Genomic DNA, 18,599 nt, shown 5'->3' on the forward strand with positions numbered 1-18,599 from the left:
AATACCCGTTATTACCATTCTTCGAAGCGATGTTTTTTTTGTCGGTAATATTTAATGACATGTCGGCATAAACTTGGAGCCCTGTTTTGAGCAATTTTGACGTTTCCCTCATATTCGGTCCTTCAGTGCGTGTGATGAGCAAGAGAGCAAAACGTCCCGAAATCACAACACGTTCGCTTGGTTACACAATTTACGATTGGCCGGAAAATCTCTAGTTTTTGTCGTTTATCGGGTTAAATTCAGTCTCCTAAACAATGTCCAAGTACAAGGATCTGGTGAAACTGTCGACGACGTACGCCCGCCGGATGAACCACCTCTCGAATAGGATATTCGGTGAAGTGACGCGACCGACCAACCCGCAATCGATGAAGGTGGTAAAAATGTTCAGCGAAGAGCCGATCCAGTGCCGGGATTACGTTGTGAATTGGTACCCACGGCACGTCGAGACCCATCTGCTGGCCATGAAGCTGCGGGAGTACGGTCTGTTCCGGGACGAACATCAGGACTTTAAGGAGGAAATGAAACGACTGCGGGCACTGCGAGGAAAAGCCCCACCGAAGAAGGGCGAAGGCAAACGTGCGAAGAAGTAGGATGTGGATTTTCTGGGAGGAAGTAAAGCAATGTAAGTCATGTTTTAAAATTTTATTAGTTTTTCGTTCTAATAGTGAATATTACAAATCCTTCCAACAAAAACGACATGCGCTGAAGTAGGGGTTCACTGGAAATGACTTTTTTCCTTAATACTAGAAACTGGTTTTTTAACATGTATAATTTCGCTGCACAATAACTTAATTAAATAACGTCTTTGACACGCTCGACTCCGCAAGAGCACTTCCGGATTGTCCTGCGGCGGCGAGATCATTTGCTCAGAAAAATATTTGATTCTGATTGCCTCCGGAGTTGGTGCTGGAACTGGTTGCGGATCGGCTATCCTTTCGCCAGGGTGGCAGCTCGAAGTGCCACTCACTGTTGTCGGAGCAATCGGAAAGGCTGTGCCGGTGGAGATCATCAGCATCGGTTGCTTCCGGCGTTATCGGGGTGGCGGCGGCGGCGGCGGCGGTAGGCGATTGCCCTAGCTGTGGAGTGGATTTGCTCGAGGGGAAGCGTTTCAGGGGTGGCCGCGCCTTGATGCCGTAAGTAGTTGGCCGCTTCGAGGGTTCCGTCGAGAGCATCAGCTTCAGGAGTTGATACTGAAATTATGAGAGGAAGCGGGATTAGAGAGGAAAGTAAATGCGAAGATGCTTTGAATATTATAATAGAAGTAGTCGTGGTAATGGATAAGCTGATAAATAACTTGGAAAAAGAGGTTTCGAAGACTTCGTATTAGGTAGGTACCTAACTATGAAGATGATTTAGAAGGAATCAACTCACCTCATTCGGATAGGTCTCCTCAAACTTTGGTGGGAATTTGCACTTCCGGACGTCCTTCAGAGTGCAGATGCGCTCCATCTCGGTTCCGAAGGTTTGCAACAGCTCGAACAGGATCAAACCCAACGAGAAGATGTCGACCTTGTAGTTGTAGGGTAGACCCCGCTGCTGTTCGGGCGACATGTACAGCTGGGTACCCACTTGTCGGGTATGGCGTTCCTTTTTAGCTCCTACCGGATCCATCCCCGGTAGGTTGTTGTCTTTGTCGTACTGCAGGTCACCCGAATCCGTGACCAGTCCAAAGTCGCCGATTTTGATACGACCGTCGAGCGAGAAGAAAATATTGCTTGGTTTCAGGTCCCTGTGGATCAATTTTTTCAAATGGACATACTCCACGGCGTCCACGATCTGCTCAAAGATCGGAATGATCCGGTTCTGGCGCGCAGAAAGGTCGTTTAATGAGAGCCACTCTTTGAGCGATTGCTTTTGGCACAGTTGCATCTGGATGTAGAGATAGATTTTGCTGTTGACGGTAGAGTTGCCAGCGGTGGAAGCTGGGCCAGCGCTAGTACCGTCTACCATGTGGGACCGGGTGTTCGTCGAGGCCTGTCGAACGACACGACCGGTGCTAGTCAGGTCAAGTGATTGTGGCCGACGATGACGATTCTTTCGTAGCTTTTGGATGTCCGGTTTTTGCGGAGTGTCGCCGATTGATATGACATGATGACTATTTGACCCTTCGACCTGTGAGGGTTCCTTGAAAACAATATCCGAGTAATCGCCACCAGCTGCGGCATCTTCGGTGTCATGTTTGAACTCAATTTGGAAGGAATCATCGTTAGTTTCACTTCTCAGGGATTCGCCTGGGTCGGCTCGAAACTGGATGAAAGAGCTACTGCTGGATTGATCTGTCCCGACGTTGGACATTGAAAAAATGGGCTCCGGAAGCTTCGTCATCCAAGGTTGCTGGCCAGTGGAATGATGTCGCTGATGATTGTACTTTGCTCCGGAAATGCTGCTCTGGCTTGTTGGAATGAACTTTGAATTCGGCGGAGAAGTTTCCGTCGGTGTTTCGATATCGATCGAAGTCGATAGACAATTCCTCTGGATCCAAATCTTGTCCTGACTTTCTTGCCATCCGGGAGGTGGCGTCTCTGTCCAGGCGTGAAAATATCTCACAATATTGCTGTGCTCACAGTGGGCCAAGGTCTTAACCTCTCGCATAACACGATCCTTGGATTCCTGCTTGTTCGGAAGGACCACTCTTTTGATGGCATAGTGACAATCGTCCAGCTTATTCTTGACCTCGAACACTACTCCAAAACCTCCCTTTCCAAGGCACTGTACCAAATCAAAATCCTCCTGGAAGCGCGAGACGAAATTGTCGCTGTTTGACTCTGAAAGACTTCTGCCTCCCATAATCCGTGCTGCTGCCTCCAGTGGTGCAAATTCTTCCTCTGTGGCCTCAACCGCCATCGGAACCGGAACTTCCACTTGCCGTTCCACAAACACCACGATTTCTTTCTCTCTCTTGAGTCGAAGCATTACATTCAACAGGAAAGCAGTTGTCGTTAATATGACCATAATCTCCATCCAATAGAATTGTACTGAGATTATGATGACCTTCATTGGAGCATCCGGATCCATTGCAAAGTCAAAAATTGAACTCTCATTCCTCGATCTTTCTTCATCTGCTATAGCCGGAGTCGAAGAGCTGTTTGAGCACAGTTCGTGATCCTTGCGGTCCAAGTCTTCCGGCGTAAAAAGGAAAAATCCATCTCCGTTTACATAACCCGATTGATACAACACCGACCGAGCAATTGCCGTCGATTCTGCGTACTCCTTATCATCCGGATTTTGTCCTTGGTCACTTCCATCTGTAATGTATCCGGACACCTTAAGTCTTGCCGGATACGGTTTCCAAGGGATCATCGGGAATTTTCCCTCGTCCGTCAGTAAAACGGTCTGCGCATCTGTAGCTTGTCGTACCATTAAGGCCGTCGATTCCTGGATGTACAACTGCCTCTGGTGCATTCCCAAGTACAACGAAGGATTAATCATTCCGTTACTGCCCTTCTCTTCACTTCCAATTGACGGCTGTCCATTTCCATTCCACAACCAATCCGCTCCCCGAAACAAATCCACACTTCTCAGTGCAGTCTTATCCCCGGCCCTCCAGGCACTTACAATCGGGTGGTCAAACTTGTGCTGCCACACGGTCACTCCCGGCTCCGACCGCTTCACGGCAAACACCACTCCCTCCGGGATCACAACCTTCAGTTCCAAATCCAAAATGGCCGGATCCAGCGCGTCATTTCCGCCACCTCCCCGGCAATCCTCGTTCTTCAGCATTTCCAACTCGTGATGTCCGATGCTGAAGTTCCACCGCTCGCTTCCGGTCCTCGACTCGACCGCTCGCACCGTTCGCGTCTGCCTTCGAATGACCACCACGTCGTCCTGCAGCGGATCATGCTGCAGAATTGCTTCCGTCCCCTCCCGCGGCGGACCATTCTTCACACTGTCCTCCATAATCTCCGTCGCGTTCCGACAGCCTCGCATCGTGCACTCGTAGATCAGCTGACCGGTGCGCGTTGACACCCCGTACGAGCGGGTCTCCTTTCCACCGGAAATGACCAAGTCGTCGGAAAACTTGAACGACGACTTTAGCAGATCTTCCGCACTGAACGGAATGGGTTCGATGGTGTCGCCGTCGAACTTGTACAGGCCTCCGCTCAGGGACGGAATCATGCGGACCCATTTGCCGTTGTTGGTCAGCTCCAGGCGGTGAATGCTGGACGATAGGAGAGCACCGGGACCGGTTTCTACGCTCCATAGGAGGGTGCCACCGTTCATGAGGTCTAGCGCGGACAGGCGACCATCCAGGGTGGTGACGTACAGTAGTCTGGAAGGAACGGAAGAAGATTGAGATAAGTTGTAGGTGCGTATTTTGAAAATGTAAAAAAAAACATGTATTTATAGTTTGATAATCAGTTTCGCCAACTGATCCTGATCTTGATCTTTTTGGATCAAAGTATTATTGTGGAATTATCATCTCTCTGCTCTCCGTCAGAGGCTGATTTCTCTTCACCATTCGCTTGGATTTGATCTTCATGGGGATCTTCATGATGTTCATGGTATCAGAATCGTGGACCCAAAATCAAGTTCGGTTCCCCAGGCTCGATCTCATTTGTTCCATTGGCACGTAAAATCATGTCAGATTCATCAAAAAACATCGTTTCTTCTAATTTCAATAGAATGTGTTCCTTTTTTTCCACAATCTAAATCCATTATTTGCGTACCCCACAAATATCAACGAATTAGTTTCAGATCCAGTTTATGACGAATTTCGTTTGGAATTTGTTTAAAAACTCTGCATCCAAATATTCTTAAAAGCTTCAAATTGGATTGCCGGTCTAACCACATTTCAAGAGAGGAGTTCTATCTGGTTCTACTCCTTTTGTTGGTGATATGCTGCAGCATACTAAGCTTCTCCCCAAATGTCTTAAGGTAAATCGCTGTCATAGAGCATAGGCTATGTTACATTCACATGCTGTTTTCTCAGCTCAGAAGCGTGTAATCAAGAAACAATATATGGACGACTTTTGTCTTTTGGTTTTGTCTTAAAGTTTGCCGAACAAAGTATGGGTCGCACACGCATATCGAAGGCGTGAGAGAGATGCGAAGGCAACTCTCCACGAGGTGAGTGTAAATTACACTCACCTCGTGGAGAGTCGCTTTCACAGCTCTGTCACGACTTAGGTATGGGTTTGCGACCCCTACTCTATTCGACAAACTTTTAGACAAAACCACAAGCCAAAAGTCGTCCATACATCGTTTCTTGACTGCACGCTTCTGAGCTGAGAAAAGAGCAAGTGAGTGTAACTCTTCGCAAGTGAGTGTTCCCATCCCTGAGCATAGCTTTAGCTTTCTCCACCAACGATATGTTCATTCATTCACTAAATCCGTTTTGTTGTGAAGTGTAGAATTAGCAATAAGTTAAAATACACAAAAAACTTAAAAAAAAGTTATGTTGTGTAGCGGTATACACCATCTGTAATTCATTTTTCTTACAGTATCTTTGGAATTCATAACACGTGTATTCTCCACCATTATCGCATCTTGAGTTTCTAGTTTTGAAACAAGCTGAATGGTTTCAAACTGTTCAGGAAGCGTAGCTGCTGCGAATGCGAGTATAAGCCCAATATCGGATCATTTCGCATTTACAATGCACATCACTGTGACATTTGATCATTTTTTATTTGACAAAATGTTAATAAGCGGGATACCAATTAAACAGTGTCGAACAAGCTGGGCAAGACAGTAGGGGTAACCGTCATGTTTCCTACTCCATGCTTCCACAGACGCCTGAAAGTATTAGCAGCGGCGCCATGGTCACGATTTTTTTTCGCAGTCAAGTTCGCAGATTGTGAACAATCCTCGGTACTCACTTTACGTAATTTATGTTTAGTCCCTTGCTGTCAGAGCTGTCAGATCAGTGTAACACGCTAAATAAAATTTACACAAAAGGCAATTTACACGGAAAAAAAATACACGATTATGAATATTTATTGGGTACCGGACTGGTCACCGAAAATTTGATCGTTTTCTTTGGTACATCGAGGTCTTGAAATTAGTCTATGGTATTAGTTGCTTAATCTTGTTGTTTTGATCTTGGAAATTTCATACGCTGAAACTTGAAAGCAGCTTGCTTTCCCGCCAAACAACCATCAAATAGACCAGCCTGATTTGTCCTTGTGGAAGACATATTAATACTCTCAGCCATCCCCTTGTTAATCACGTTGGTTCCAAACCAATAGCATTTAAATAACAAGTATCAAGGCTCATCTATTTTCCAACATACGCTGACCCAGATGCTTCCTTTTCAGACTTTCCATTCCAAATGCAATCAAGTTACCGAACACGCCAGTGCCGATTATTTCGTTTTCGTGCTCAAAGATAACCTCTTTGTTTGAAAAATAACTTTATTCCCAGTAAGACTTGCCTTTCTAACCGAAAGAAGATTTTCCTCTAGTCCAGGAACGAAAATACATAGACGGGCTTGAGCTTCTGATTCGTATGCAGAAGGCCATAGGTTCAATCCCTGGCCCGTCTCTTTCCTTCTACTTTGTATCTTTCTATCTACTTTTTCTCTCTCTCTCTCTTTTCTCTGCATATACAACTCATGTATATTTATATGTTCATAGCCATCACTAGAACCAGAAACAAATTGAAAAAGTCCTTTCCCTTCCTTCCAACTTCCACAGCATAGTGTATATAACGCCTGCAAGCTATGTAACCAAAGCGAATTGTGCCGCCTGACCTTCATATTCACCACACAATCTATCACTTTACGAACACTATAAATAATCCCCTATCCATGGATTGCATCACCGACCCAACGGTGACTCACAGATCTCCCAGGTTATCTTCTTTCCGCAATCCAAACCTCCTTCGGAAGGGATTTTTTTCCTCATCTGTAGAGCCTTTTAACCACTGCGTCCATTATTTAGGAATATTGTGGTATGACCCATATTTAACTCGTTTTAAAAAGTTTATTACCCTGTTGGGTTAGTTCTCCAAATTTCCAAGGGCTCTAGAAACCCTTTACCAAAATCACCAATCTGTGATGGTACAGCACTCCGCAGTTGCAGAGTAAATGCTCGGCACTTTCGTTTTCCGTTTGACAGAAACGACACTCGGAGGATTGGATTTTTCCAATCTTACTTAGATGATATTTACTCGGGCAGTGGCCAATCATCCGACCAGTAATTACCCTGAGATCTCTTTTGTTTATGTTCAGTATGGACCTGGCTTTTTCTGCACTGGGTTTAATGAACCTTTTTGCTTGCTTGGATGTATCCTTGGCATTCCAATGGACTATCCGCTTGGCGCACACTCACAGTTGATCAGCAGGAGTAAATCCATTTTATTTTGTATGGTAAAAAGCATCTAAACTTGAATTACTTGAAATAGAAAGCTTTTACTGAAAAAATATTTGGTAGGCTTAATAGTAGTCACCATTGTGCACAACCACTACCGAATATTTTTTTAGAATAATGTATTCCACTTCGATAAATTTGCCTTTAGATGCTATTCGCTATACAATATTTTTGTGATTTACTTTTAGCGATTTTTCGCGCATAGAAGCTAGCGCCACATTGGTCGATGCGGAGAGTAGGAAAACAGCCGATGTAGTTAATTCATTAGATTCTACCGTGGACATTTCCCAATTTTTTAGTTCCATTCGAAGAGCACACTCATGAACTCCACAGAAATGTTCAGGACAAAGCTTGATGCCGCACCCTGTCTAGCTAAATTGTCGGCGTTTTCATTTCCCAGAATTCCACAATGACCGGGCACCCAGTATAAAGTTACCTTGTTCCTATTGGCCAATTGCTTCAGAGAGATAATGCATTTCCACACTAGCTTTGATTGACACGTGAAAGCTTTTAGCGCAATTAGAGCCGCCAGAGTTTCCGAAAAAAAAATACAGATCTTGGCAAATCTATAATTTCTTTTCAGACAAATGATGGCACACTCTAGAATGGCCTGAACTTCCGCTTGAAATACTGTGGGACTGCACCTATTGATATAGCCTTACTGATACCAGGGCCAAAAACACCAGCTCCATTATTTTCTCCCATCTTGGACCCATCAGTATAAAATACGAAAGAACCTGGACGTAAACTTGGCCCACCAGCATCCTAAACACAGCGACATGGTTTTCACCACTTTGTAGGGAACATCATAGTTGGTCTTCGTTATCATCCAATCTTCTACTGTTTTTATGTCCATGTTTAATTTGAAGTCTGATGATCCTTAAATGTCCAGCAAGATCCCCGTCTAGGACTTTATTGTAACGTATAAACTGCAGGGCACTTTTTGCCGCTTGTAGTTTAACAAATTGATGCAATGGCAGCGTATTGAGAAGGGCATCCAAAGCAACTGATGGAGTGCTTTTCATTGCTCCTGTCATAAATATACAAGCAAGTCTTTGTAGCTTACTTAGCTTCTTTTGACAGGAAGCCTTATTTGTTTTGGACCACCAAACAAGTGAACCATAAGTAATCTTAGGCCGGACTATTGCTGCATAGATCCAGTGAATCACGTTAGGCCTAAAACCCCTGGTTTTTCCTAAGGTTTTGCTGCAGACCCAAAGGGCATTGGTACCCTTGGTTAAAACATTGTTTAAATGAGAATTCCATTTCAGTATTTTGTCCAAAGCTACCCCAAGATGTTTAACTTCTTCTGAGAACTGAATTTGAACTCCATCTAAACAAGGTTCAGTAAGATTTATTTTTAACCTTCTCGTAAAAGGTACAATTACAGTTTTTGAAGCGTTTACGTTTAATCCCTCCTCTCGGCACCATTTGATGGTAACATTCAGCACCGATTGTAGCCGGCTAGATATCGTGTCGTCATATTTTCCACGTATCAGAATAGCTACCCAAGTAACCATGACGCTGGATATAGAGCATTAATTTCGCTTTATAGTGTATTATATGACATGCGATATAAAGTTGTTTTGTTATATAGGTACCATTAAAGTAGGTTTAAAGTCGAAAGTGGCGCTACTATTGTTGATTTAAAGCAAGCTTTACTGTGGCGATTGCTAAAGCATATAAACTGCTTGTACCATATAGCTATTGCGATGAAATAGTATGGAATGCATACTTAAGGCATCATGTCAACAAAAGAAAAAAAGTTTTTTTCATTTTTCTGTCTATTTTTATCTTCTCATACCTGTTCCGATACTCTCACTCTGATGTTTTTTATTCTATTTCGGGAATTGAACGTAGACTGCTGAAACTGGACCGCGATGAAACTCGGACGCGCTAACGCTGTGCTACGACTACCATGTATTTTGCACCTGGAAAAATGTGCAACATAAAGTAACGTATACTCAGCTCGTGCTTTATTAAGTTTTCAGCAGCTCTAAAAAGTTGTGCTAGGGTCTGAATGCCATCAGTTATCTTACTCTCCCAAATCCATTCGAAAACAAGCGATTACAGAACCGATTGATTCCACAAACGAAGATAATATGAAGATATAAATTAGTCTGTGTTGATTCTGTTCTTATTGTTTTCATACGTGCTCACTTCTATCATTTCTTTTATGAAATCGGGGCACTATGTTAAATAAGGAAACCAATATCTCAACCCCACATATGTTTCGTTCCCTCAGAATCTGTTTGTCTTCATTGTCAACACCGCTGGGCACTGGAGACAATGGCCTGGAAATTGGAATGGGCAAAACGTCAGAAATGAAAACTGGTACGGAAGGGAGAAAAGAAGAGCAGGAGTAAAACGTAAATAATATCAAATGAGTGGAGTGAAGATTGGGATTTATTAAAACTATATTTTGCTGTATAAAATAACGAATAATTGAATTGGAAGTTAAAGAGGAGTGGGAAATACCGTTGATGAGCTGTGATTACGCCACATTGATGGTAGGAAGCTGAATTCCGGACAGTTGCGGGAGTTAGATGGTAGAATAGGTGAAAAAACGGGAAATTGAAACCGAAGAAAAGTGAAGATTTACACATCAAAACAAACGGAAAGAGTACGAAGGCTGGAAAAAGAAACTACTTTTTGAGCTGACCAAAAAACTAGAGTCTGCTTCAGAACCAGTTCCTGAAATCCGAACATTCATGTTCCAAGCAGAAACCAAAAAAAACATACACAATATAAATTTTCAAACAGCAACATCTGAGCATAATAATCCAAGTTCTACGCAGCAATCCATGAAAGTTTGGGTTTGTTTTTCTTTTCTTTTGAATGGTTGTGTTTCTAAAAATGTTTTACAGATTTTTTTCGAGCTGAGGGTTTTTTTTCTGTTTACAAAGATGAAAAAATTAGTAAAGGCATATATAAAGTAATAAATCCTTGCATTATTGATTGCCATAAAGCTTTTGACATGGTAATGCAATGAAGCGTTAAACAACGTCCCTATAGAACTATACCGAACTGTCAAAATCCCATAATGCTTCAATGCTTTCATAATGTAGAGTAAAATGCTTTATTACTTGACAAGTGTAGAATAAAAGTTATCTCGCATTAGCTAAACTATAATACGATTGAATTAATGTTATGATATAATGCTTGGGGTTACTTGGGTACATCATCTGCGTATCCAATAACCTTAAAGCCTTGATTGATGAGTTTTTTAAGGAGTTCGTCCACTACCGAAGACCACAATAAGAGCGATAGTGCTGCTCCTTGAGGACAGCCCTTCACAAATCTTACTGATAGTTGCGCACCTCCAAGAACAGAAGAGATCTCTCGATCTCTAAGCATCGATTTTTTTTATCCATTCAATAATGCATTTATCCAAGCCCCTTGCTTCCATTGCTGAACGCATTGAGCTGTAGGATGCGTTATCGAATGCTCCTTTAATGTCAAGAAAAGCAACCACGGCTATTTCCTTGGCTTGAAACGATTTCTCAATTTTGCTGACTAGCAACTGTAGCGCTGTTATAGTAGATTTGCCTGTTTGATAAGCAAATTGAAATTTGCTTAGAGGCATTTCTACCAAGCTGGTAGACTTGACAAAGTCGTCTACTATTTTCTCCATGATCTTTAGTAGAACACAAGAAAGGCTTATGGGTCTGAAGGCTTTTGGAGTTGTTTTGTCCCGTTTGCCAGCTTTTGGAATAAAAACCACACGAACCTTACGCCACGCCTTAGGTATGTAAGAAAAAGTGATGCTGGCTCTGAATATTCCGGTTAAGAGCGGACAAATCGCCTCTTTTCCATGTTGAAGTAAAGCTGGGAAAATTCCATCTTTCCTGGCAGATTTGAAAGGTTGAAAAGAACTTAATGCCCATTCGACCCTCGACGGTGTGAAGATGAACGGATGGGATTAGATGAATTGTAAGATGCTACGGTCACCCTTTACCGTAATCGGTCGATCGAGGACCGACCCTTTGAGCGTCCGACTGCACACTAATTGTCATACAGTAGTCAGGTCTTTTTTTCACGCGGTTTTCATTTAGGCGGCCGTTATTTTGAATTGATATTGCAAGAAATAATTAATAAGCATTAGGCATTCGCAACATGTTAGGGTTTACTCACAAAATTATCACATAAAAATAATAAAAGTGAACTTTAACCCTCTAATACCCAAATTTTTGATTTTGATCTAAATATCATTTTTCGTCATCTAAAATCGATTTAAACATGTTTTGGAAGAAGATTCTTTTCAATTCTCGATTTCGTGAATTTCAGTTTTTGATTTTTCTAATTTTTATTTTTGAACATCCCCACACTTTTATATATTTCCTGGAAGCCAATTTGGGAAACGGATTTTTTGAGATGAAAATATTTTGAGATTTTATGATTATTGTTGAAATATTATTATTTTAAATTTTTTTCACAGAAAATTTTATTTTCCGTGTAATTTTAAGGAAAATAATTTTAGAGTGTATTCGATTCCCTTAAACTATTAAATAAGGATAGAATGATTTGGGAAAAATTTAAAATATGTTAATTGTAGCGATTCAATACAAAATAAACAATGACTTCTAAAAAGTGACTAAAATATCATTTTTTCAATGATTTTTAAAAAATGTAAATACGTTTTAAAATACACCAAAAACCATTTTGAGATATACAGAACAGTCCTAAATATTAGCCAAAAATATAAAAAAATTGATTTTCCACGAAACAAAAATTACAAAAATGCTCAAACTATACCCCGTCTAAAGGCGGGGTTGGGAATTAGAGGGTTAAATCACGTAAGTAAATCCAATGTCGAGAACTATGTATGAGCAAATTAAATACATGAGATATTACTTATTATTGCACTTATTTTTTCTAGTGTGTTTGTTAAAATTATTCGAATAGTGGGAAGCCCAGACAACAATTCAAATTCTGCTGAATTCAAAAAGATTCCAAGGTTCGTCACAAAACATAAATATTTTCATCATGATTACCAGCGACTCTCAATACCCTTCCAGGCTCAATCGACTGGAATTGTTTTCTGGTTATAAAAACTACTGAGCCCTAGCAGGTCCCTCCTGTATATCAATAATCATAATCCATCTGTAGCAGTCGGTTCGAAATGAACCGTTGGAGGCGCATTTATTACAAGAATTAAAATTAATATCTTTCACTTTAGGGGTCTCCCCAGTTAGCCTAGTGGTTAAGGCTATGGATCGCCAATCTGGAGACGGCGGGTTCGATTCCCGTTCTAGTCGGGAAAATTTTCTCGACTCTCTAGGCATACTGTATCATTGTACTTGCGTCACAAAATACATTTTTTTTATCTGCATTAACGAGATTTTTAGCCCTAGGCTAGTTCATCTCGGGACCCACGCTTTACTTCCCTTCCGAAGGAAGAACTCACATTTTGCGAATTTGTTGGGAGTGGGATTCGATCCCAGGTCCTCAGCGTGATAGTCAAGTGTTCTAACCATCACACCTGGTCCGCTCCACAATATACAAATTCTTGCAAGGCAAAGAAAGCCCTTCAAATAATAACTGTGAAAATGCACAAAGAACACTAAGTTAATTAATTAATTAATTATCTTTATTAAAGAGATTTTCAGCACAGTTCTTGGCTGGTTCATCTCTGAAGAAAAAGGGAGAGAGCTTCTTAATGATAGCTCCCACCCCTGTCATACAGAGTTAAGTAATATAATGCAGTTTACAGAGTATATGCTAACAGATTTAAGAAAATGATTTCGTAGTTTCAGTATCGTATTCCAAATCGGTCCAGGTGAGTAGCGGTGTGGTCTGGCTAACACTAAGTTTAAGCGAGGCAGGCCAAGTTCCAGTTGGGACGTAGAGTCACAAAAAAGAAGAAGAAGATCCTTCACTTTAATACCGTCAAATCCTGCGATCTTGGCCAGGAATGTGCATCATCGGTATTACTGAACTAATATAATAGGAATAGGGGGATACACTAAACAGCATGAACCGATTAAACTGATTAAAAGTCGCGATCACCATAGCAATCTTTGATTATTTCATTCGCAAAATCATGAAAAATTTCAAATAAACAAAAAAAAATGATTTATGCAATTCAGTATCATAATTTATGTTTTATATAACTTATTTTGGTATCATAACGGCCAACTTTTTCGCACAGGTCCATAATGCAACTGAAAAGAGTTGCATAATGAAAAATAGTTGCATAATATTCATAATGCAACTTATTTGAGTTGCATTATGAACATTATGCAACTTAAATGAGTAGCATTATGAAAAAATCATTGCATAAAATTTTGTATAGAACTCGTAGCAAAACTCGATTTTTTCAGCACTCTTCGTATTTATCCAACTCGGCAAGCCTCGTTGTATAAATGTACGACGCGTGCTGAAAAAATCAACTTTTTGCAACTCGTTACATAAATAACTATTACGCAGCAATTTAACCTGTTTAGTGAGTACCCGTTATATTAATCAGTAATGGGTTTTACTGCCAATATTAATGAGTGTCCTACCCCATGGTGACAATACATACGAATCCTATTCTCTCGAACCAAACACCTCTTTAGAAACCAATGCCGAATGCCGGAAAACGACAACCGTTACGAATAGGTAACGAAACAAAATGCAAATGAAAACACGCCTACCTACTTACTTGACACTACATACTTAGTATTATAACCGTATGCGTATCGCAAATGTATCGAACGATATTCCACGAAAATGTATGTAAGGGGAAAAGAACATCAGAACACCAGAAAATGATCCTCGCGTGATTTTTCTTCAAAACAAAAAATGAAAAAAACGCGTGTCATCAGATGTTCGATGCTTTGGAGTGAGGTGTTCAGATAAGTAATTCAATGAAGCAAAATTAAGGAGTTTATGACAAAAAAAGATAATGTCGTTGTTATATCATTAGATAGTAAAAAAACGTCAGATTTAATATCTTCAGATAAACTATAATTATAACCCAGATTAAATACGCCTAACACATATTCGTTCACCTGTTTTCATTTTGCGCTGTTATCGATATGACGCAAGGCTATGGTGAATGATGATTCAAGAACAATCTAGAGAGCACTTGTTTCGCGCCGTTTTTTTTGTGCAATGAAGAAAATTCAAACGATGACGATTGGTACATCTGCACGCGACCGGTGGCAATCAAGGGCGCTTATCTCGTTGTTATTTTCAATCAATTAATTATGCTATGGCTATTTTTTTTTCTTCATGAGAGGGCAATAACTATGCACGTTTTGTTAGGATTACCAGTCGTTATCAGTATTGATATCGATAAGGTCGATATCATAGCTACGCAAAATGAGTGTCGGCGTTTCTATGGTTTTAAAAATCATTGAACAAGATAATGTTTGTTTTAATAGACAATATTTGATTGAATTTAAATTCATAAAAGTTTAATTACAGCAACCTGCATTTAAAGGCATATGCGAAGCAAGCTAGAGGATGCGTTCAAATACGACATCCCATATCATGACTAACTAGATCTTTACTTGTTTTCGTTTATTTTTTTATAATAACAAGAGATATAGAAAGGTTTAAAATTGAGATAAAAACATTTTTGCATTTTTTTTTTGCAACATTAGGATAACATTTTTGCATGATGCAATCATGTTCGAACATGATCATCCCAGCTAGTGGTAAAAAGCAAAGAAAGCCACCTGCGTCTTTACCTGTATTGCACACACATCGTCCGATGCTCTTCTCCCCATCACAGAGCGTTTGCTGACCTTGCCACTGCAAAGCAGCACTAATTACCTTCAATTTCATTGTACCACCAACAAGAGCAAATCGCTATATAAAACGCACTCACCTATCGCTGATGTCACGTCCCCTATCGACGTCGTCGTCGCAAAACGGCAGCTTTTCCACGGTGATCGGTTGCTGCTCGGAGGGACCTGCCGTTCCTGCATCTGCCCCGGCCCCTCCCAGCAGGACCATCCCGGCCAACAGCAGCGGCCCAATCAGCGTCGAGAACGTAGGCATGTTGTCGCGGAATCAGGAATTCGGAATCACTTTTTTTTGTTTCTTCAACGGAGACTACTGCTGCTTCCAGACATTGGTTCGGATGGTCGAGATTGCACTCGTCGGGAATAACACCACCAACACCAAATGCACACTCATTACACAAGAATCGCGCTGCGACAGGAACAAATTATTGGTCCCACGACGCACTGACCAAAGAACGATAATAATTAGGGGGCTGCAGCGGAACGAAAAACACTCGCGACGACGGATTATGTTGATGTCGCTAGAACGGCAATGAAAAAACGACTGCAGAGCGAGCGATGAAATTTGCGTGCCACAACGAAAACATCCAACCTGGAGCTGTCATAAAATGGGCGTTAGTCGTTGTACCGACAAGGAGTTGATCGTAAAGTTTGTGAAAAATCGGTTGTGCCTGATTTGGCATAATGACCATTTGGCATAAAAGCTTGTTTTAATCCTTCAGGACGCGCGCCGTTGTAAAAAGTACAACACTAAATATCAAAAATCTCTCGTCGTATACAGTGCGAGCGCGGTGAAGTTTCAGTTGTTTGATGGCGCACGTCCTGAAAGGTTAAGAATAACCCGCTTAGGGAAATTACAATTTGTCTAAAACTCCCAACAATAGAATTTCTTCTCTCGGATAGGGTTAGTTTATGACAAAAAGTTACTTTAGTTTCAACGACCCCAATCCTCCAGTGCGTAATTTTTGAATGGCCTTAAGGAGGCGACGGTTTTCTAGATTTTCGCTGTCAGTCATGTTTACATTGTTCAACATTTCACATACATCAAGATAGTTCTATAAAATTACAGTTGTTCATCAGTTCTCTTATTTATAGGTGTTGCTGACGGGTAGGGCTAGTGGTCGTGGATTGAAATTCTTTCAGCAAATCTTAATGTCCCAGATTATTGGTGGATAGGCTAAAGCTACGAAAGGGTTTTTATTAATTCAATTGCAATACGTTTCATTACCTTAATCTTACAAATTTTCAGTGAGACCAACATCTAAGCCCTATCATCCAGTTCAGCAAGCATCCACTGGCATCGGCATTTGCTATTGCCGGATCTTCTATGTGCTAGCTGCGATAGATGAAGGCTTTTGATTAGCTCAATTCACATATGAGTTTAAAATAGAACTTACTTGCTAACTACTAGTAAACACCACAATTCAACTATATTCTAAATTAATTCACGCACCCTAGTTATGTGCTCTATGGCAGTATTCTTCCTCAACTCGACTTCTTGTTTTCCTTTTCTCAATATTATTCTCAAAACCATCGCAAAATTTGTTCTCACTTGGCAATTCAACATAACGCATTATAGTTACGAAATGCTATCGCAACAATAGGATTATGATGAAATCTTACAATTTCTGTTAGATTCTCAATGCTTAAACCCTTAAACCCAAGAGAAATGACGATACCTAGAATTCAGCCACCAGCAGGACAGCCACTGGGTTATTCGTGAAATTGTTTGATCCAGTCGAGCAAAATTTGGCGTCAGGACTTGTTTAGAGGTCCACTTGCAAAATGTTTCAAATGTATGCACGAGTAGAATTTGATGGGAAGAACAAGAATGGGTAGCTGCTAAACCGGAAGGTGAAATAGAGTTGGAGATGGAATAAGCTGATCTGTGAACTACAGCAAAAAGTGTTTTTCATTTCGCTTTTACCTTTGTTAGATCAATGAAACACAAATAGTTAATAGGAGCAATTCCGATGAACATCTGAAAGCACCTAGATGAGATATCTTAGAAAATTTATGATGGCGGAATTTAATCTCTTACTTGAATCTTTCCTTGATACTTTTTCCACAAATTAAAGCATTCTCTTGAGCATTCTTTTTTACAACTCCGTTGGAATACTATCGCAAGAAATCTTCCAGGAATATTCAATACAATATTGAAATGCTGGAAGAACTAACTTGAATCTTGGATTGGATATAAACGGCTACTCCCATAACACCGGAGACCAATAAGGAACCTTGAGCAATTGTGGCAATATTAATTCACATTATTGCTCAGGTGTCGCGGAATGACTCAATATACTCTTTCAATGTGAGCCCGAATCGGGAGCCAATCATTGAATATTGACTATAGTCTATTTTACGAAACGACAACAGTGTTGATATTGATATTAACACTCACGGGCTTGGGCGTAACCTCATGTCAAATTTTCATTCATGAAATGAGCGATCAGCTGATCCGAAACGTCTCGTAAAATGGCTCATTGAGATTATGTTCTCGATTATGTTCAATCTGTGTGATCGTTGAAATACAGTAGACGTTCGGTAACTGCAACAACTGACAGTCGTCAATCAACTGTTAATTGATGCAGCAAGAACAAAAGTGCATGCGAAAAACCACGAAAAACATCGCATCGCTGTTAACATTTCGTTTTGACGGATAGCGGTGCGATATCTGAAAAATATTTGCGCTTAGCGGACTTGCAGTTAAAAAGCATTCACGCAGAAAAATATCGTTAGGTCGAACCTAAAATCTCTTTGCTTAGAATCTACCATTTTTGTGCGAATTATATCAATTCATCTAATTATTTGTTTCTACTCTGGTAAATTTTTGAAACAACAAATTTTCTAATTGAACATGACTGCAGTTGTCGATTTTCATTTCAACAATTTGCTCTTATTGATTCTATTACATGATTTTGTAGAATCAACAATATTCATGTATTAAGATCATCATTTTAAAATCTTAGATAAACAGTAAACATTTTATGTTTTCTTTTAAGCGTAAAAAAGGACTTGTCGAAAAACTAGAGATGGAGCAAAGTGAAATTACAGTAGACGTTCGCTCGGTGCAAACGGTTTAACTGCAATGCTTTTTAACTGCAAGTCCGCTAAGTGCAACAATTTTGCAGTTATCGCACCGCTATCTGTCAAAAACAAAACGTCAATAGAGTTGCGATGTTTTTCGGATGCACTTCAGCTGCATTGCGATGTTTTTGAGTGCATTTTGGCTGCGTCCAACAGGCTTTGACATCTGTTTGACGGCTGTCAGTCGTTGCAGTTAGCGAATTTCATTCGGTAACTGAAACGTCAACATGTTACACTTATCGAACGTCTACTGTATCCAGTTTAGCTGTGGCTTTGTTTTCTTTTTGCTAGGTAAGTTCATAACTTCTGTATCTCATTCTGCATTGTAATTTTACTTAGATGTATTCCTTCATTTTAGCTAATTGATATTGAAGAAGTGGAAAAGTATTCTTATTGACGAAAAGAAATAAACTGGCTAAGAGAAGACAAAGGTAACTATTAACATGATTGATTAGGGTGTTTGATTAAC

General features: G+C 40.6%; 2 protein-coding genes across 2 annotated transcripts; one reads left to right on the top strand and one right to left on the bottom strand.

Annotated features, from left to right (window-relative positions):
• Nucleotides 1-244: 244 nt before the first annotated feature.
• Nucleotides 245-640, top strand: LOC109418330 (small ribosomal subunit protein mS33; the record flags this gene model as incomplete). The annotated part of the gene is given in 1 exon segment (XM_062860854.1): nucleotides 245-640. A coding segment is annotated over 1 exon segment (336 nt). The 3' UTR covers nucleotides 591-640.
• LOC109427298 (eukaryotic translation initiation factor 2-alpha kinase) lies at nucleotides 628-15,606 on the bottom strand. Its single transcript, XM_029865267.2, has 3 exons — nucleotides 15,127-15,606; nucleotides 1,372-4,270; nucleotides 628-1,190 (listed from the first exon to the last, which is right to left on the bottom strand). The coding sequence occupies exons 1-3, from the start codon at nucleotides 15,297-15,299 to the stop codon at nucleotides 867-869; spliced, it is 3,396 nt and encodes a 1,131-aa protein (XP_029721127.2). The 5' UTR covers nucleotides 15,300-15,606; the 3' UTR covers nucleotides 628-866.
• Between the last annotated feature and the right edge of the window lie 2,993 nt (nucleotides 15,607-18,599).

The sequence above is a fragment of the Aedes albopictus genome, chromosome 3 (genome assembly GCF_035046485.1).
Source record: "Aedes albopictus strain Foshan chromosome 3, AalbF5, whole genome shotgun sequence".
Taxonomy (NCBI): domain Eukaryota; kingdom Metazoa; phylum Arthropoda; class Insecta; order Diptera; family Culicidae; genus Aedes; species Aedes albopictus.